This window comes from Dendronephthya gigantea, unplaced genomic scaffold (genome assembly GCF_004324835.1).
Source record: "Dendronephthya gigantea isolate DGI-Jeju-01 unplaced genomic scaffold, DenGig_1.0 000002F, whole genome shotgun sequence".
NCBI lineage: Eukaryota > Metazoa > Cnidaria > Anthozoa > Malacalcyonacea > Nephtheidae > Dendronephthya > Dendronephthya gigantea.
Window position 1 is genome coordinate 1,909,966 of NW_021163012.1, and position 17,529 is coordinate 1,927,494.

Below are 17,529 nucleotides of genomic sequence, written 5' to 3' on the forward strand. Positions count from 1 at the left end.
TGCAGAGTTGAGTGTTTATGTTAAATGATTTTGATTTTCTTTTAGACTATGTTGAGATCATTGGCAAAATACCAAAGCGATTGAAAGGGAATGAGCAAATGCCAGTCCCACCTGCTTCAGCAGCAAAAATTAATCTTGGTGATGTTGATTTCTCCATTGCGGGTTTCATAAACACAAAAATAGGAGGCACTATTATCTCAAAAACCATTCCAGGAAAACCATTCCTTCCAAACAGTAAAAGTCTTTATGTCAATACAAAAGGCAAACTGGTGTTTGAGGTTGGACTTTCTGGAAAAGTCAAGAGTAAGACCAAGGTGAACGACGGAAATTGGCATGAATTTGGTGTTGTCCATGTGGCAAGTGAGGACAGGTTAGTGTGGAATTTTCAAGTATACTGTGTTGAAGACCCAGAAATTTACATAATAAATTGGTTCAAAATACAATCAATTTTTGGTTATCAATAATTAGCTAGCAATCAATTATTATAATTCATTTAATAATTTCGTTTGATTGATTATAAAATACAATCCTGTTTGATGTGACAAATAAAGATAATTGATTTGAACTATTGCTTCAATCATTTTGCCTTATTCGTCATCATCTGAAAGAATTTTTCTGAGATGTTGTATTTACACTTTCTCTCTATATCTTTTAGATTTTACATTTATGTTGACCAAACTCAGGAAGGTGAAAAAGATTTCAGTGTTGCTGAGGACTTGGATGGCAGCATACCAAAAGTTGGGTATACTGCTATTGATTTCCCTCTTGTAAAGAACTTCAATGGTAAGCTCAAGAAGCTTCGCTACTATCCAAGTGCAGTATACAAGGACTTAGCTGGACGTGGTGAGTGTGCCATTATTGAGAAATAATTAACAATCACACCACAAGGTTGAATTGTATATGAGCTGATAGCCATATATCAGCCATATACGACAAGAGCAAGTGGTATAATTGTTTTATAATATAGCCAAATACCATTTGTTGAGCGACAAAAATATTCCAGAATTCTGTCAATTTCTTTATTTACCTCAGCAAACTGGTCAGCCATTTTGCTTTTTCTTTGGTTTTGCTACCCACCATATATGAGATGATATACTGTGGGTACCTTGACCAATCAGATTACAAAATAGCTCATATACAGTGAGTAGCTATATTATAATGGATACAATATATTTTATGCTTAAAACATAGAGGATACCAAAACAAACAACCTAACTAAATGTTATAGAGCATGTACATTGAAGAATTTTATAATCTATCCTCCAACCACTTATCTAAACCTGTTCCAGGTGGTCTCAAGGGTGATGTTGCAAAGCCAGAAACAACTACTGGTGGAAAGCCAACTACGCCAACAAAGCCAAAACAACCTGCTATCCCAGGTAAACCAGGTGTGTCTCCTCCTGGTGTTCCTGGGCTTCCACCATGTGAAAGTTGTAATACAGAAAAACAAGTTGCTGGTGAGTATAATACTATTACAATGACACATTATGATAACAATAAAATTTTAACAATGGATAACCTCTAAAATTAAATGTTAAAATGCAAAAATATAACAGAAAGCAAATATGTTTATGATATTGCATTTTTGTAAGTTTTCCAATATATACTGAATGTTTATTTAATTTTTATTTGATAGCCCCTCTTGATATGGTATTCATAGTTGATGGCTCTAAAACTGTTGGTTCTCAAACATTCAATTTCCTCAAAAACTTTGTGAAAGAAATCACACATGCATTCATTGTCTCTACACAAGCTACGCGTGTTGGGTTTGTTCAAATATCAGATTCAGGTCATGTTGATTTCAACCTGGATCAATACAATGAAATGCAATCATTGGATAATGCAATTGATAGAGTATCCCTGAAAGCTGGTAATAAACGATATGTTGGACAGAGTGTTATGACAGCTTATACAGCTGTTCTCCAAGTAACAGGTCGTCGAGGATTGGTACCAAGAGTTGCCATTGTTATCACTACTGGCAAGGCCATTGGTGATGTTCAATCTGTTGGTCAGAATTTGAGGAAACAAAAGGTCTCTTTGTTAGTTGTGAGTGTCGGACCAAAAGTGAAGAAGCGGCAAGGAAAGCAGCTTGCGACCTCACCTAAGGATAGCTTTATCGTTAGAGATGTTACCAAGTTGCCAACGCTTATTCCAAGGGTTGTGGATAGAGTTAACAGAGGTTTGTTTTGTTTGTAAATGGTGTGTTTATGTTGAACTGCACCCTCATGTGGCTAATCCTTTTACATGTCATGAGGCCAATCCTTTTATTCAAGATATCCTGTGTTCATCTGAACTCCTTGAAATACAAAATCTTTGGATTCGAAGTTGTCTCTAAATTTATAGCTTCACCTATTAGTTTTAGAGGGATATTTCTGATCTTTTTGTACAATTTTCTTGTTATTTACTGAGCAGTTTTACTTCTCTCTTATATTATCTTATATTTTTCTATCTTATTCGCAATTTTATTAGGTCTTGGTACAGTTGCTGGTAAAGTTAAACCATCTCTACCAGGTGCCACTACAGCGGGAAAAACTCCTTTTGCTCCTGGTATTCCATCACCTCCAGGTTCTGGTGGTCAAGCACCTATTACTCCAATTGGAACATCTGCCTCAGATGGACCTGGTATTATACATTGTAAGTACCAGAGTTTTAAATATCAGCAGAAATTGTGCATTATTTCTCTCATGAAATTCTTATAATTTATTGAATTAACTAGTTAGGAAAAATGCTTATAATATATTTTAATTCTCAGTGTTGATGCCAACTGTATGCAAGGGCCCAGTGGATATAACGTTTGTCATTGATGGTTCTGCTAGTGCAGAGTACAACACTCATGGAGGGTTTAGACGCACATTGAAACTTGTCAAGGAGTTTGCAAACAACTATGTTGTTGGTCCTCTGAATACAAGATTTGGTTTGGTTGTGTTTGCCACAGAGGCAGTCACAATATTCAAGTTTGAAACTCACAAAACTAAAGCAGCACTGTTAAGAGATATTGATAAAATTAAATTCCCTGGAACAACTTCATCCCTCGGAAAAGGACTCAAACAAGCTAAAGATGTGGTACGTTTTTCTGAATTAGGCAATATGAGATGAAATAGGCATGTGTTGTACTCTGATATAGCCATAGTACATTATGCTCCACTTGCACTTTTGAATGATGATTATTATATTTAGGTTCTGGTAACCAGAAGGCCTAATGTTCCTCAAAAGATGATTGTGATTACAGATGCTCTGAGTCATGATAATCCATTTAATGCTGCTTCCCAAATCAGAGCAATGAATGTGGAAATCTTTGCTGTCACTGTTGGTATTCGTTCAAATAAAACTGTTCTACAGTCAGTTGTGTCTCAACCTGTCAACAAACACTTGTTTTCATCAAAGGATAGCTTGGAAAACCTTCTCAATGCTATTAAACAGGGCTCATGCAAGGGTAATTATGATTGCAAATAAATATTACTCATAATTTTCTTGTCCTCTGTCAACCAAGATGCTAAATTCAGTAGGAATTTTTTCTATATCTATATTCTGTTCTATATTTATAGCTCCTGTGTTAGGGCCACCAACTCCTATATCACCAACTGGTCCAATTACACCAGGCAGTCCAAATGCTCAAAGTAAGTTATCTGTGAGGACAGATTTTGAGTCATGCTTTAGTGAGAGTGCTTTAGTTCCTTTTATTAGTTAATTTATAAAATGATTCCCTTTTTTCAGTTCCAGTAGATATTGCCTTCTTGGTGGATGCTTCTAAAGGAGTCACTGAAATAAACTTCAGACTTGAGGTGAAATTTGTGACAACCATTGTTCAAGCACTGCTTATCTCGAAGAGAGGGATCCATGCTGGCTTTGCCATCATTTCTGGTGATGGTCTTTTGATTAGTGACTTCAGTTCAAACACAGACACTGCAAGCTTTCTTTCATCTATTCGAAAATCACCTTACCCAGGTGAAAGTCGTCAAGCAGGAAAAGGAATTGTACTAGTTAAGGATAACTTGTTTGGAACAAGTGGACGTAAAGAAGCCACTAAGGTAATAGGTCACAATGGAAGCATTTAAACTATTTGGCATAAACCTATGGCTGATTCAGTTTTCTGATTGCTGAAGCAGTTTACCACATTATTTCTGTTACTAATTTGAATTGTTGCAATAATTTGGGATTGATAATATCTTGTTGAACTTATATGAGGGCGTAAACTGCGAGAATTCTTAAAACTATCCATTACCATCATCATAAAACCTTGCATTTTGATAACACACCTGTAGATACTAGTTATTTTACTGACTGGAAAATCCAAAGATGACATCTCTGTTCCTGCTGATCAAATTAAAAAAGCTGGCATAAGCAAAGTTATTGTTGTTGGTATTGGTCGGGTTCCTTCTGATGACCTGAAGAATACAGCTTCTAACCCTCAGAATGCTTTAGTTGTCCCCTCATATCCACAATTGCCTGATAGAGTACCAGATGTGATTGCACTGATTAATGCAGGTAATTAGAACTTGTTATCATTAAAGCTTGATCTAAATAATTGTATCCTGAATACTTGCATTAAAATCTCATGTCTGCTAAAACAGTAGTGAACGTGCTTGGCAGAGCTGGTACAATTTTGCCAGCACTAAAACTGTTAATCAGCAGAAGGTGGTGTATTAGCAGAAGGAAAGTATGGAGTTAATTTTTTTATCTTTTTATTATATAGCCACAGGTCAGAAAATTGCTGAGATACCTGTTGCACCAGCAGCACCTGGTGCAAAACCAGGAATTCCTGGATCCCCTGGTGCACCAGGGTCTCCAGGTGCACCAGGGTCTCCAGGTGCACCACAAGGCCCTGGTGGTCCAGGTGGCATAGGTGGCCCTGGTGGTCCTGGTGGCCCTGGTGGACCTGGAGGACCACCAGCTACACCAGCAACTGGACAACCAGGAACACCTGGTGGTCCAGCACGATCTCCTCTTGGACCTCCTGGTACCAAGGTTGAAGGTATGTATTAAAATATTTCATCACCTAAATAACACACAATTGTATTCTAAGCTTGGAAAAAAGATTTTGCTAGAAATTCCCAAGCAAACCCAATTGTACAAGATAAATTTCTATTCACTGTATTAAACCTTTTTTTGTTACCTAGCTCCGGTGGATATGGTTTTTGTAATTGATGGATCAACAAGTGTTGGCTTTGATGACTTTAAGATCTCAATCAAATTTATTATCAGTGTTATTGATGCATTCCCTGTCACCCCATGGGGTGTTCAAATTGGTGTCGTAGTTGTTCAGCCTTCAAACCAGATTGTGATAGAACTTGGAAGATATAAAGAAAAGGCTAATGTTGATGCTAGTATACGTCAAGTAATCTATCCCAATGGTGATAATAGTGTTGGTGCAGCCCTCAAACAAGCTAAGACAGCAATTGATAAAAGCAAACGTATAGTACCAAAGGTAATTGTATTGTTATTGGATAACAAAGCTGCAGATGATGTGTCTTTGCCAAGCAAAGCACTGAAAGAGTCTGGCATCGGTGTTGTGGCTATTGCTGGTAGTGGAGACGTTGACCAAGCTCAGTTAAATGTCATTACTGGCACACCTGAGAATGTGGTGACAACAACAAGCTATTCAAAATTGCCATCAATTTTGGGAACTGTCATTGAAAAGATTAACAATAGTAAGTTATCACAGAATCAATTAATTCTCATATTAATTGTGGTACTCCCTGTTATCTTTTGAGACCAAAGAGGGCATTCCCTAAACTGAATACAATATTTCTTACTTGCAGTTATTGGACAACCTATTGGAAAAATGCCGCCATCTGGCCCTGGAGGACCTGCCAAACCTGCTGGTGTCCCTGCTGGCCCCTTAAGTAAGTAAAAGTCATGTAGAGCAATAATAATATATTCAATTATTGTACTAGATAAAGAAATGCTAATGTCTTTAACCATTGTTTCCTTGTTCCTTTAGATAAAATCTATTTGGTAAAAGTAGTAACTGGTACAAAATTCTTTGGTGGGACAGATCAACATGTCTTCTTGACTATTCATGGCTCTAAAGGTGTAACTAAGGAAATCTATCTCACACGAAGAGACAAAGCAAAGGCTAAGGCTCTATTTGAACGTGGAAGGTAATTAATTTTCTGGCAAAACCTGTAAAAACCTATACAAACCACCAGAAAATTGGTGTGCTTTCTGTCTGGTTATTACTTACGTCAATTGTGTATATAGGGATATAACACATATTTTCCACATTCTCACAGCAAAGATTTGTTTAAATTGGATACAACGGACCTTGGAGATCTAATAAAGATAACTGTCCGAATGGATACAACTAAGGGAACAGGTTTCTTTGGAAAGATTGATGACTGGTACCTGTCAAAGGTTGGTGAATGCTAATAAGATCTTACTGCCTGTTTTTTTTCTTTTGTTGGTGGGGGGCAATTCAGATTGTGTGGATTTAGCGCATATGTATGGTTCCTATTTGCTAATCTCATTCTCAAATGTAGGTTGTGATCAAGGATACCCAAACAGGCATCAGATACATTTTCTCCTGTAAAAAATGGCTTAAAAAGAGTCCTAACTCCCACATCCTTCCTGTTGGTAAGATTCTTAAATCTAATAACTTGTTTTATTGTTTTACAAACTAGCAGTGGGTGGAATTTACTTGACAATTTTTAATTTTTACATTTGAAGAAAATATGGACTGGGACAATAATTAAAAAAAAATTGAATTTTAGTAAATTATGTAAATAATTATTGTTTGTCACCATTAGCAATTTTGAGTTTCACTTCACTGTCGGTCTAAAGAAAAAATATTTTCTTTTTGGACCTTCAAGCCAGTAATACATAACATATGTGTTATGCAGTTTAGAAAACACTAACGGTGTTCAAAAAATAAACATTTCTTTTTTTGAAACATTTCTACTTTTGCATTATTATCCTTCACAAGATTGAAAACTCCTTACTGACATGTCACACTTTTTTTTTAACAGGTAAGAAGGAACAAGGGCCACCGACAGTTGGTCCCTCAAAACCAACACCAGGTTGGTATTCAGTCCAATTAATTAAGAAATGCCATATGCTAAATTCTATTTTTTTTTAACTGCTATAACTCTGATATAATTTTGCAGACAACATAACTCTGATATAATTTTGCAGAAAAAATTGATATTGTTTTCCTCTTGGATGGTTCAACACGAGTTGGCCCACGGCGTTTTAAGCTGGAGCTATCATTATTTGATACTGTTGCACAGTCATTCCCTGTTGAGAAAGATGGGGTACATTTTGCTGGAATTGTCTACTCGACCACAAGCAAGATCGCATTCCAACTTAACGCTAACACAGATAAACTGACACTTTCTAAAGCTATTCAAGCTATGCCCTTCCTCGGTGGAGGTAGAAATGTTGGGCAAGCAATTGGCTCTGTAAAGGGTGGTGTGTTTGACATAAGTGGCCGACCTGGTGTACCTAGAGTTCTTGTTGTTCTTATGCTTAAGAATTCACAAGATGACATGGTTGCACCGGCATCTGCACTGAAACCACAAGGAGTTAAATTGATTGTACTTGGTATTGGAAAAGGTGTGGACCCATCCAAGCTTACGCCTGTTGCATCCTCCCCTGAGTTTGTTCTCATTCAAAGGCCAATGCGTGAACTAGGTACACAAGCAGGTCCACTGGTTGGCAAAATTAACAGTGGTAAGTAATCCATTTAAAATTTTGGGAAAACCACAATGACAGCCTGATACTGCAGTAAATTGAAAATGTAGTGTTTTCTCTTACAATGAACATCTTTAATTGTTAATGGGCATATACTTAAATTTTGCAGCTGTTGGAAAGGAAATTGGAAAACCATTACCTGGACCAGTTGGACCAGGTGGTGAAACCATTGGTAAGTTTGGGATCTACAAGTATAGCATTGTTTTTAACAAGGTAATTTGCTTTTTGTACCAATTCTTCATGTTATGTTTTTAGTTCCATTCGATTTGGCATTTGTTGTTGATGGTGCAAATATTGTTGGACAGGCTAACTTTAAAATGATCATTGAGTTCACCAAGTTTATATACCACGCATTTCCTGTCTCTGCTCAAGGCACACATGTTGGTATGGTTACCTACAGTGAAACTGGTAACACAGCGTTCAACTTTAAACAACATAAATCAATGAAATCATTAGACATGGCAGTTGATCAACTTAAACTACCAGGTGGTACCAACAATAATATTGGTGCTGGCTTAGCAGCAGCACATTCACAACTCTTTGGTACAAGTGGGCGAAAAAGCAAAAAGATCAAAAAAGGAATTGTAACATTTTTGGTTGGCAAACCTGATGATGACCCTACAACATACTCAGAGAAACTGAAATCTGAGGATATTGTCTCAGTTGTCATTGCTATAAATAGCGACATGAATGCAGTGAAGATGATTGCAAGCTCACCTGACCATATTTTATCCATTAATTATCCAGTGCAACTGAAATTATATGTTGATGAAGTTATTGAAATGATCAATAAAAAAGGTACAGGTGTATTTGTCAACTTTTCAGAACGATTTTCAGACAACTTTTCAGATTTTCCAGAAAGAAAATTATTATGTATTTCTTATCTAATCTATTGTTTTTTACTAGGTGGACTCATTCCTGATGCTCCAATCGACCCTCCAATCGGAGTTGGAGGTCCAGGAAATCCTGGAGGCCCTGGTGGACCAGGTGGACCAGGTGGTCCAGGGGGACCTGGTGGTCCAGGTGGTCCTGGAGGATCTACACCTCCTGGTGGACCTGGTGAACCTGGTGGTCCAAAAGGACCAGGGGGTCCCGAAGGTCCAGGTGGGCCAGGGATGCCTGGAGGAACAGGTGGACCTGGTGGTCCTGGGGGACCAGGGGGGCCAGGTGGCCCAGGTGGACCCTGTGGCCCAGGTGGACCTGGTGGTCCAGGCGGCCCTGATGGCCCAACTTGTAAGACTGGTGAACCAGGAGGACCATCTGGACCTGGTGGACCAGGAGGACCTGGTGGACCTGGTGGTCCTAATGGACCTGGTGGTAAAGATGATCCAAAGAAGCCAAACAAACCAGCTGGTCCAGGTGAGCCTGGTGGCCCTAATGGTCCTGGTGGTCCAGGAGGGCCTGGTGGGTCAAATGGCCCTGGAGGGCCAGGCTCATTAAATGGACCTGGAGGTCCTGGTGGACCAGGAGGACCAGGAGGCCCAGGTGGACCTGGTGGTCCAGGTGGGCCTGGAGGTTCTACACCTCCTGGTGGGCCTGGCCAACCTGGTGGGCCTGGAGGTCCAGGGGGCCCAGGTGGTCCCGGTGGCCCTGCTGGTCCAGGAGGACCCCCTGCACCTGGAACTCCCGTGACACCTGGTACTAAAAACCCCCAGCCACCAACCAAACCAGAGAATGTTGGAGGTCCTGGTCAGCCTGGTGGCCCTGGTGGTCCAGGTGGACCTGGTGGGCCTGGTGGGCCGGGTGGGCCCGGAGGACCAGGAGGACCTAAAGCACCTGAACCACGCCCAACAAAACCAAGTCCACCAGGAACTCCAAGTGGACCTGGTGGACCTGGTGGGCCAGGAAGTCCTGGAGGACCTGGTGGGCCTGGATCACCTCATGGGCCAGGTGGGCCAAAAGGCCCTGGTGGACCAAATGGTCCTGGTGGCCCTAATGGACCAGGAGGACCAAATGGACCAACTAAACCTGGTGGTCCAGGACAACCTGGCGGTCCTGGTGGACCAGGAGGTCCTCTTGGTCCTGGAGGACCAGGAGGAGAAGGAGGTCCTGGTGGTCCGCATGGACCAGGTGGGCCTGGTGGACCAGCAGTCCCTAATGTGCCTGGACAGCCAGGGAAGCCAAATGGGCCAGGTGGACCAAATGGACCAGGTGGGCCTAAAGGTCCAGCTGGGCCAGGTAGCCCAGGAGGACCATTGTCACCTGGTGGCCCCGGAGGACCAAATGGTCCGGGAGGTCCTGGCAGTCCTGGTGGACCAGGGGGGAAAACGCCTCCTGGTGGTCCAGGTGAGCCTGGAGGACCATTGGGTCCTGGAGGACCTGGTGGAGCTGGTGGTCCAGGTGGTCCAGGTGGACCTGGTGGACCAGGTGGTCCCAAAACACCACACACTCCTGGTAGTCCTGGTGGAATAAAAGGGCCTGGTGGCCCAGGTGGACCAGGTGGTCCAGGGGGTCCTGGTGGTCCAGGTGGCCCAGGTGGACCTGGTGGTCCAGGTGGTCCTGGAGGACCCAAAGAACCAACAAAGCCCAAACAACCAAGTACACAACCAGGCTCTCCTGGTCAACCTGGTGGTCCAAATGGGCCAGGAGGTCCTGGTGGACCAAGTGGGCCAGGTGGGCCCAATGGGCCAGGTGGACCTAATGGTCCGGGGGGACCAAATGGTCCTGGAGGCCCAAATGGACCAACAAAACCAGGAGGCCCAGGTCAACCTGGAGGACCAGGTGGACCAGGTGGTCCAACAGGCCCAGGAGGGCCTGGTGGTGAGGGAGGTCCTGGAGGACCAAAGGGACCTGGTGGACCTGGAGGACCAACAACCCCGAATATTCCTGGACAACCAGGAAAGCCTGGTGGACCAGGTGGACCAAATGGGCCAGGTGGACCTAAAGGACCCGGAGGTCCAGGTGGACCTGGTGGACCATTAACACCAGGTGGGCCAGGTGGACCTAATGGTCCTGGAGGTCCCAGTGGTCCTGGGGGTCCAGGTGGGAAAACACCACCTGGTGGACCTGGTCAACCAGGTGGCCCCAAAGGCCCTGGTGGTCCAGGAGGCCCTGGGGGTCCAGGTGGACCCGGAGGACCAGGTGGGCCAGGTGGACCACCTACAACCCATGGACCTGGTGCTCCTAATGGACCTGGAGGACCTGGTGGACCAAAAGGACCAGGTGGTCCAGGTGGGCCTGGTGGGCCTGGAGGGCCAAATGGGCCAGGTGGACCTAATGGGCCTGGGGGGCCAGGTGGCCCGAAAGGACCAGGTGGGCCTGGTGGTCCTAATGGGCCAGCAGGTCCAAATGGACCTGGTGGTCCAAATGGTCCTGGAGGACCAGGTGGTCCTGGAGGTCCAAAGGGGCCAAATGGACCAGGGGGGCCAAATGGACCAGGTGGACCTAATGGACCTGGAGGACCAAATGGACCAACAAAACCTGGAGGCCCAGGTGAACCTGGAGGTCCGGGTGGACCAGGTGGACCAACAGGGCCTGGTGGGCCTGGTGGTGAAGGAGGTCCTGGTGGGCCACAAGGACCTGGTGGGCCAAATGGGCCTAAAGTACCAAATGTTCCTGGACAACCTGGAAAACCTGGTGGACCAGGTGGGCCAAATGGGCCAGGTGGACCCAACGGACCAGGGGGACCAAATGGACCTGGAGGACCATTAACACCTGGTGGCCCTGGTGGACCTAATGGACCTGGAGGACCTGGTGGGCCTGGAGGTCCAGGTGGAAAGACTCCACCTGGTGGCCCTGGTGAGCCAGGTGGAACCAAAGGTCCCGGTGGTCCAGGAGGACCTGGTGGTCCAGGTGGACCTGGAGGACCAGGTGGGCCTGGAGGTCCACCTACAACCCATGGACCTGGTGATCCTGGTGGTCCTGGAGGGCCTGGTGGGCCAAATGGACCAGGTGGCCCTGGAGGGCCTGGTGGGCCAGGAGGGCCTGAGGGGCCTGGTGGTCCCAAAGGCCCAAGTGGACCAGGCGGACCAAAGGGACCAGGTGGACCTGGTGGACCAAATGGGCCAGCTGGACCAAACGGTCCTGGTGGGCCAAATGGACCTGGAGGGCCAGGTGGACCTGGTGGTCCTGGTGGGCCAAATGGACCAGGTGGGCCTAATGGCCCAGGTGGACCAAATGGACCAGGTGGACCAAATGGACCAACAAAACCAGGTGGTCCAGGTCAACCTGGTGGTCCTGGTGGGCCTGGTGGTCCAACAGGTCCAGGAGGACCGGGTGGTGAAGGAGGTCCTGGGGGACCAAAAGGACCTGGTGGACCAGAAGGGCCTGCTGTACCAAACGTCCCTGGACAACCTGGTAAGCCAAATGGCCCTGGTGGCCCTAGTGGCCCAGGTGGACCTAAAGGTCCTGGAGGTCCTGGTGGACCGGGTGGACCATTAACACCTGGCGGCCCAGGTGGACCTAACGGTCCTGGAGGACCTGGTGGGCCTGGAGGTCCAGGTGGAAAAACACCACCTGGAGGCCCTGGTGAGCCAGGTGGAACTAAGGGTCCTGGTGGTCCAGGAGGACCTGGAGGTCCAGGTGGACCTGGAGGACCAGGTGGGCCTGGAGGACCACCTACAACCCATGGACCTGGTGATCCTGGTGGGCCTGGTGGACCTGGTGGGCCAAATGGACCAGGTGGTCCTGGAGGGCCTGGTGGGCCAGGAGGGCCTAAGGGGCCAGGTGGGCCCAAAGGCCCAAGTGGACCAGGTGGACCAAAGGGACCAGGTGGACCTGGTGGACCAAATGGGCCAGCTGGACCAAATGGCCCTGGTGGGCCAAATGGGCCTGGAGGGCCAGGTGGACCTGGAGGTCCTGGTGGGCCAAATGGACCAGGTGGGCCCAATGGCCCAGGTGGGCCCAATGGACCAGGTGGACCAAATGGACCAACAAAACAAGGTGGTCCAGGTCAACCTGGTGGTCCTGGTGGGCCTGGTGGTCCAACAGGTCCAGGAGGACCTGGTGGTGAAGGAGGTCCTGGGGGACCAAAAGGACCTGGTGGACCAGGAGGGCCAGCTGTACCAAATGTCCCTGGACAACCTGGTAAGCCAAATGGTCCTGGCGGCCCTAATGGCCCAGGTGGACCTAAAGGTCCTGGAGGTCCTGGTGGACCTGGTGGACCATTAATGCCTGGTGGCCCAGGTGGACCAAATGGTCCTGGAGGACCTAGTGGTCCTGGAGGGCCAGGTGGACCAACACCACCTGGTGGACCAAGTCAACCTGGTGGGCCCAAAGGTCCTGGTGGTCCAGGGGGACCTGGAGGGCCAGGTGGGCCAGGAGGCCCAGGTGGGCCTGGAGGACCCCCTACAACTCATGGTCCTGGTGATCCTGGTGGACCAAATGGTCCAGGAGGTCCAAAAGGACCAGGTGGTCCTGAAGGACCAGGTGGTCCAGGGGGACCCAAAGGACCAGGTGGTCCTCAAGGGCCTTTAGGACCAGGTGGACCAAAGGGGCCTGGTGGACCTGGTGGACCAAATGGACCTGGTGGGCCAAAGGGTCCTGGAGGACCTGGAGGGCCAGGTGGACCAAATGGACCAGGTGGACCTGGTGGTCCAAATGGCCCTGGGGGGCCTAAAGGACCTGGTGGACCAAATGGACCAGGTGGGCCAAATGGTCCTGGTGGGCCAAATGGGCCAACAAAACCAGGTGGTCCAGGTCAACCTGGTGGTCCTGGTGGGCCTGGTGGTCCAACAGGTCCTGGAGGACCTGGTGGTGAAGGAGGTCCTGGGGGACCAAAAGGACCTGGTGGACCAGAGGGACCAGCTGTACCAAATGTTCCTGGGCAACCTGGAAAACCCAATGGCCCAGGTGGTCCAAATGGTCCTGGTGGTCCAAAGGGTCCAGGAGGACCTGGTGGACCTGGTGGACCACTAACACCTGGAGGCCCTGGAGGCCCTGGTGGTCCTGGAGGCCCTGGTGGTCCTGGAGGACCTGGTGGTAAAACACCTCCTGGTGGACCAAACCAACCTGGTGGACCTAAAGGTCCTGGTGGTCCTGGAGGGCCAGGGGGACCTGGTGGGCCAGGTGGGCCAGGGGGGCCTGGTGGACCTCCTACAACTCATGGACCTGGTGCTCCTGGTGGACCAAATGGACCTGGAGGGCCAGAAGGACCAGGTGGTCCTGGAGGACCAGGCGGTCCTGGTGGCCCAGGTGGTTCTGGAGGGCCAGGTGGACCAAATGGACCAGGTGGACCTGGTGGTCCAAATGGTCCTGGGGGGCCTAAAGGACCTGGTGGACCGAATGGACCAGGTGGGCCAAATGGTCCTGGTGGGCCAAATGGGCCAACAAAACCTGGTGGTCCTGGTCAACCTGGAGGCCCAGGTGGGCCTGGTGGACCAAAAGGCCCTGGTGGGCCAGGTGGTGAAGGAGGTCCTGGTGGGCCAGAAGGGCCAGGTGGGCCAGGTGGACCAAGTGTGCCTAATATTCCTGGGCAACCAGGAAAGCCTAATGGACCAGGTGGACCTAATGGGCCAGGTGGACCTAATGGACCAGGAGGACCAAATGGACCTGGTGGGCCATTATCACCTGGTGGACCTGGTGGTCCAGGTGGCTCTGGAGGCCCAGGTGGACCTGGTGGACCTGGTGGAAAAACACCTCCTGGTGGGCCCGGAAAGCCTGGGGGACCAAAAGGCCCAGGTGGGCCAGGTGGACCTGGAGGTCCTGGTGGTCCAGGCGGTCCAGGTGGGCCTGGTGGACCTCCAACAACACATGGTCCTGGTGATCCTGGTGGACCACAAGGTCCAGGTGGACCAAAAGGGCCTGGTGGCCCTGAAGGACCTGGTGGACCAGGTGGACCTAATGGTCCAGGTGGACCTGGTGGGCCAAGTGGACCAGGTGGGCCAAAAGGGCCAGGTGGACCTGGTTCACCATATGGTCCAGGTGGTCCAAAAGGTCCTGGAGGTCCAGGTGGACCAGGAGGTCCAAATGGACCAGGTGGACCTGGAGGCCCTGTAGGACCAGGTAAGCCTGGAAAACCTGGTGGTAATGGTGGTCCAGGTGGACCTGGAGGACCTGGTGGTTTAGGAGGCCCAGGAGGGCCTGGTGGTCCTGGTGGACCAGGAGGACCTAGTGTACCCAATATCCCTGGACAACCTGGAAAGCCAAATGGGCCTGGTGGCCCCAATGGACCAGGAGGGCCAAATGGTCCTGGTGGTCCATTGGCACCTGGAGGTCCTGGGGGTCCTGGTGGACCTGGAGGTCCAGGTGGTCCTGGAGGACCAGGTGGGAAAACACCTCCTGGTGAATCAGGTGAACCTGGTGGACCTAATGGACCTGGAGGACCAGTTGGTCCAGGTGGGCCAGGTGGACCTGGTGGGCCAGGTGGGCCAGGTGGCCCTGGTGGGCCAGGTGGCCCAAGTGTGCCAAATGTTCCTGGACAACCAGGAAAACCTAATGGACCTGGTGGGCCTAATGGACCAGGTGGGCCTAAAGGCCCTGGAGGTCCAGGTGGACCAAAAGGACCTGGGGGACCTGGAGGACCTGGGGGTCCTGGAGGTCCCGGTGGGCCTGGTGGACCAGGAGGGCCTGGTGGACCTACGATTCCTCAAAAGCCTAGTGTACCTAGTATACCCAGTGTACCTGGCCAACCAGGTACACCTGGAGGTCCTGGAGGTCCTGGTGGACCTGGAGGACCTGGTGGACCTGGGGGACCTAAGTCACCTGAGACACCAAAACCTGGAACCCCTGGTGGTCCTAATGGTCCAGGAGGACCTGGTGGCCCTGGAGGCCCAGGTACACCTGGTGGAATAATGGGTCCTGGTGGCCCTGGTGGTCCAGGTGGACCTGGAGGTCCTGGAGGCAAATGCGGCCCTGGTGGACCAGGTGGACCTGGAGGTCCAAGGGGTCCATCATGTGGGCCTGGTGAGCCTGGGGGTACTCTTGGACCTGGTGGTCCAGGAGGTCCTGGTGGGCCTGGGGGTCCAGGTGGTCCTGGTGGTCCAGGAGGTCCTACTCCACCTGGTGGACCTGGTTCACCTGGTGGACCAAAAGGTCCTGGTGGACCTGGAGGCCCAGGTGGACCTGGTGGTCCTGGTGGGCCAGGTGGACCCGAAGGACCCTTATCACCCGGTGGACCTGGTGGACCAGGTGGGCCAGGAGGCCCAGGTGGTCCTGGTGGGCCTAAAGGACCTACACCACCTGGAGGGCCCGGTGAACCTGGTGGACCTGGTGGTGCAGGTGGTCCTGGTGGTCCCGGTGGTCCAGGTGGTCCAGGTGGACCTAATGGGCCAAGACGAATTGGTGGAGCTGATATTGGCTTTATTATTGATGGATCTTCTCTTGTTGGGGACTCGAAGTTTAAAATCTTGCTCCAATTTGTGAAGTTGGTGTCAAGGAAGTTTGTTGTACCAGGATCTGGCAATAGGGTTGCTTTGATAGTGTTTGATGACAAGGATGCCCATTTGATATTTGACATGACATACTTTAAAACGTTTGAACATCTTACTCGCTTGATTAACATGATCAGGTATCCACCCAGCAGTGGACGTAATCCACAATCTCTCTACCACGGCTTAGTCTTGGCACATGAAATCTTATTTGGCGCATCTGCTCGGCCAAAATCGTCAAAATATTTGATCACAGTGACTGCAGGCAACAGCGCTCCCAGGATTAAGCAGGTATCACTTGACTTAAAGAGTGAGGGAGTTGAATCATTCGTGATTGACCTATTCCCAGCTAGAAATTCGGATGTAAAACCACTGGTATCAAAACCCATTGCGAAGCACATGTTTACAGCAGATATCAGCAGTCCAGGCAACCTGAGAAAGGGGTTGATAACTGTGGCTCCCGCAATAACTTCATTGATTCAAGGTATGACTTAGGGATATTTTAGAACTGATTTAAACTTATAATTGATATTGTTATCATCGCATCAAAATAACTCCAAATGTATTTTTATTCCTAGGCTCTGTTCCTGTAACACAGCTATGTTCTCCATGCAAGAGAGGTAAGAGAAAACTCTTTTATTTTTGAGTGATTTTTATGTTCTGACATGGTAGAGAGTGACGCATGGTATGAATTTTTAGGTATAGTGTGATTCTGTGTGATGTGATGTAATAATATTGTACGTTTTTGGACAGAATATTAATTGTTGTATAGTATGATGCACATCTGGTATACTTTTATACGCTATGGGGTGAGATGGTAGTATGGTTAGAATATTGAGTGAAGGGGCGTAACTACAGCGATAATTGGGGGGGTGAACATTCATATATTCAGTTCTGCCAGACGGATTTCTATTGTAAGCTATTGCGATTACAAAAGAAATCCCCCCCGAATTATCGTTCTAGTTACGCCACTGATTGTGTGGTATGGTACAATGAGTCGTGGTGTTGTATGTTTTGGTTGTAGGTAAATTGAAAATAAGATTGTAAAAATTTATTGTGCAACAAAAGGTTTATTTTCTATCGCACAATGAAATCATAAAATATTATTCATATAGGTCTTAACATCTATTGTAAATTCTGTCCACCTGACATGCGCTCTGAAACGCCCAAAGCTCCTATGGCTCCCGAGGCACCAGCTGTGAAAAAAGCATCGAGACCTTTGCGACAATTCCGTGCGAGAGCTCAGGCGTTGTTCAAGAAAACACCATCAACTTTAGCCGCATCGAAGACAATGGGAACGCTGACTGATGTCTATCCTGAATATAAATACAAGGACGTGTACTATAACGGTGGAAGAGCTCAGAATGTTGATTACAACGCGTGGTCAGGACAATACGATTCAAACGTAGTTTCACCACAAAACAACAATGGTAAGTGCTTTTAACCTAAAAGCAATGTACAGTGAAGCTTTGAAATGACCTCCTGCTTGAAGCTTATGCTTTTAGAAATTTTGTACAACAAATTAACCCCTAAG

At 47.9% G+C, this 17,529-nt stretch overlaps 1 protein-coding gene across 3 annotated transcripts in view; it reads left to right on the plus strand.

The window, feature by feature from the left end:
* LOC114533086 overlaps positions 1-17,529 on the plus strand; it is an 89,972-nt gene that overhangs the window by 70,719 nt on the left and 1,724 nt on the right. For 2 of the 3 annotated variants that reach the window (XM_028554671.1, XM_028554677.1), the window contains 23 exons: positions 46-370; positions 656-843; positions 1,290-1,457; positions 1,637-2,179; positions 2,470-2,634; positions 2,753-3,063; positions 3,178-3,433; positions 3,546-3,617; positions 3,715-4,028; positions 4,263-4,485; positions 4,694-4,972; positions 5,118-5,648; positions 5,760-5,843; positions 5,942-6,101; positions 6,234-6,354; positions 6,480-6,573; positions 6,966-7,016; positions 7,132-7,668; positions 7,799-7,861; positions 7,945-8,487; positions 8,596-16,479; positions 16,574-16,615; positions 17,111-17,425. In XM_028554671.1, the coding sequence (XP_028410472.1) occupies positions 46-370; positions 656-843; positions 1,290-1,457; positions 1,637-2,179; positions 2,470-2,634; positions 2,753-3,063; positions 3,178-3,433; positions 3,546-3,617; positions 3,715-4,028; positions 4,263-4,485; positions 4,694-4,972; positions 5,118-5,648; positions 5,760-5,843; positions 5,942-6,101; positions 6,234-6,354; positions 6,480-6,573; positions 6,966-7,016; positions 7,132-7,668; positions 7,799-7,861; positions 7,945-8,487; positions 8,596-16,479; positions 16,574-16,615; positions 17,111-17,425 (13,269 nt within the window). The remainder of the gene's footprint in view (positions 1-45; positions 371-655; positions 844-1,289; positions 1,458-1,636; positions 2,180-2,469; positions 2,635-2,752; positions 3,064-3,177; positions 3,434-3,545; positions 3,618-3,714; positions 4,029-4,262; positions 4,486-4,693; positions 4,973-5,117; positions 5,649-5,759; positions 5,844-5,941; positions 6,102-6,233; positions 6,355-6,479; positions 6,574-6,965; positions 7,017-7,131; positions 7,669-7,798; positions 7,862-7,944; positions 8,488-8,595; positions 16,480-16,573; positions 16,616-17,110; positions 17,426-17,529) is intronic. The other variant, XM_028554681.1, reaches the window with a different exon arrangement.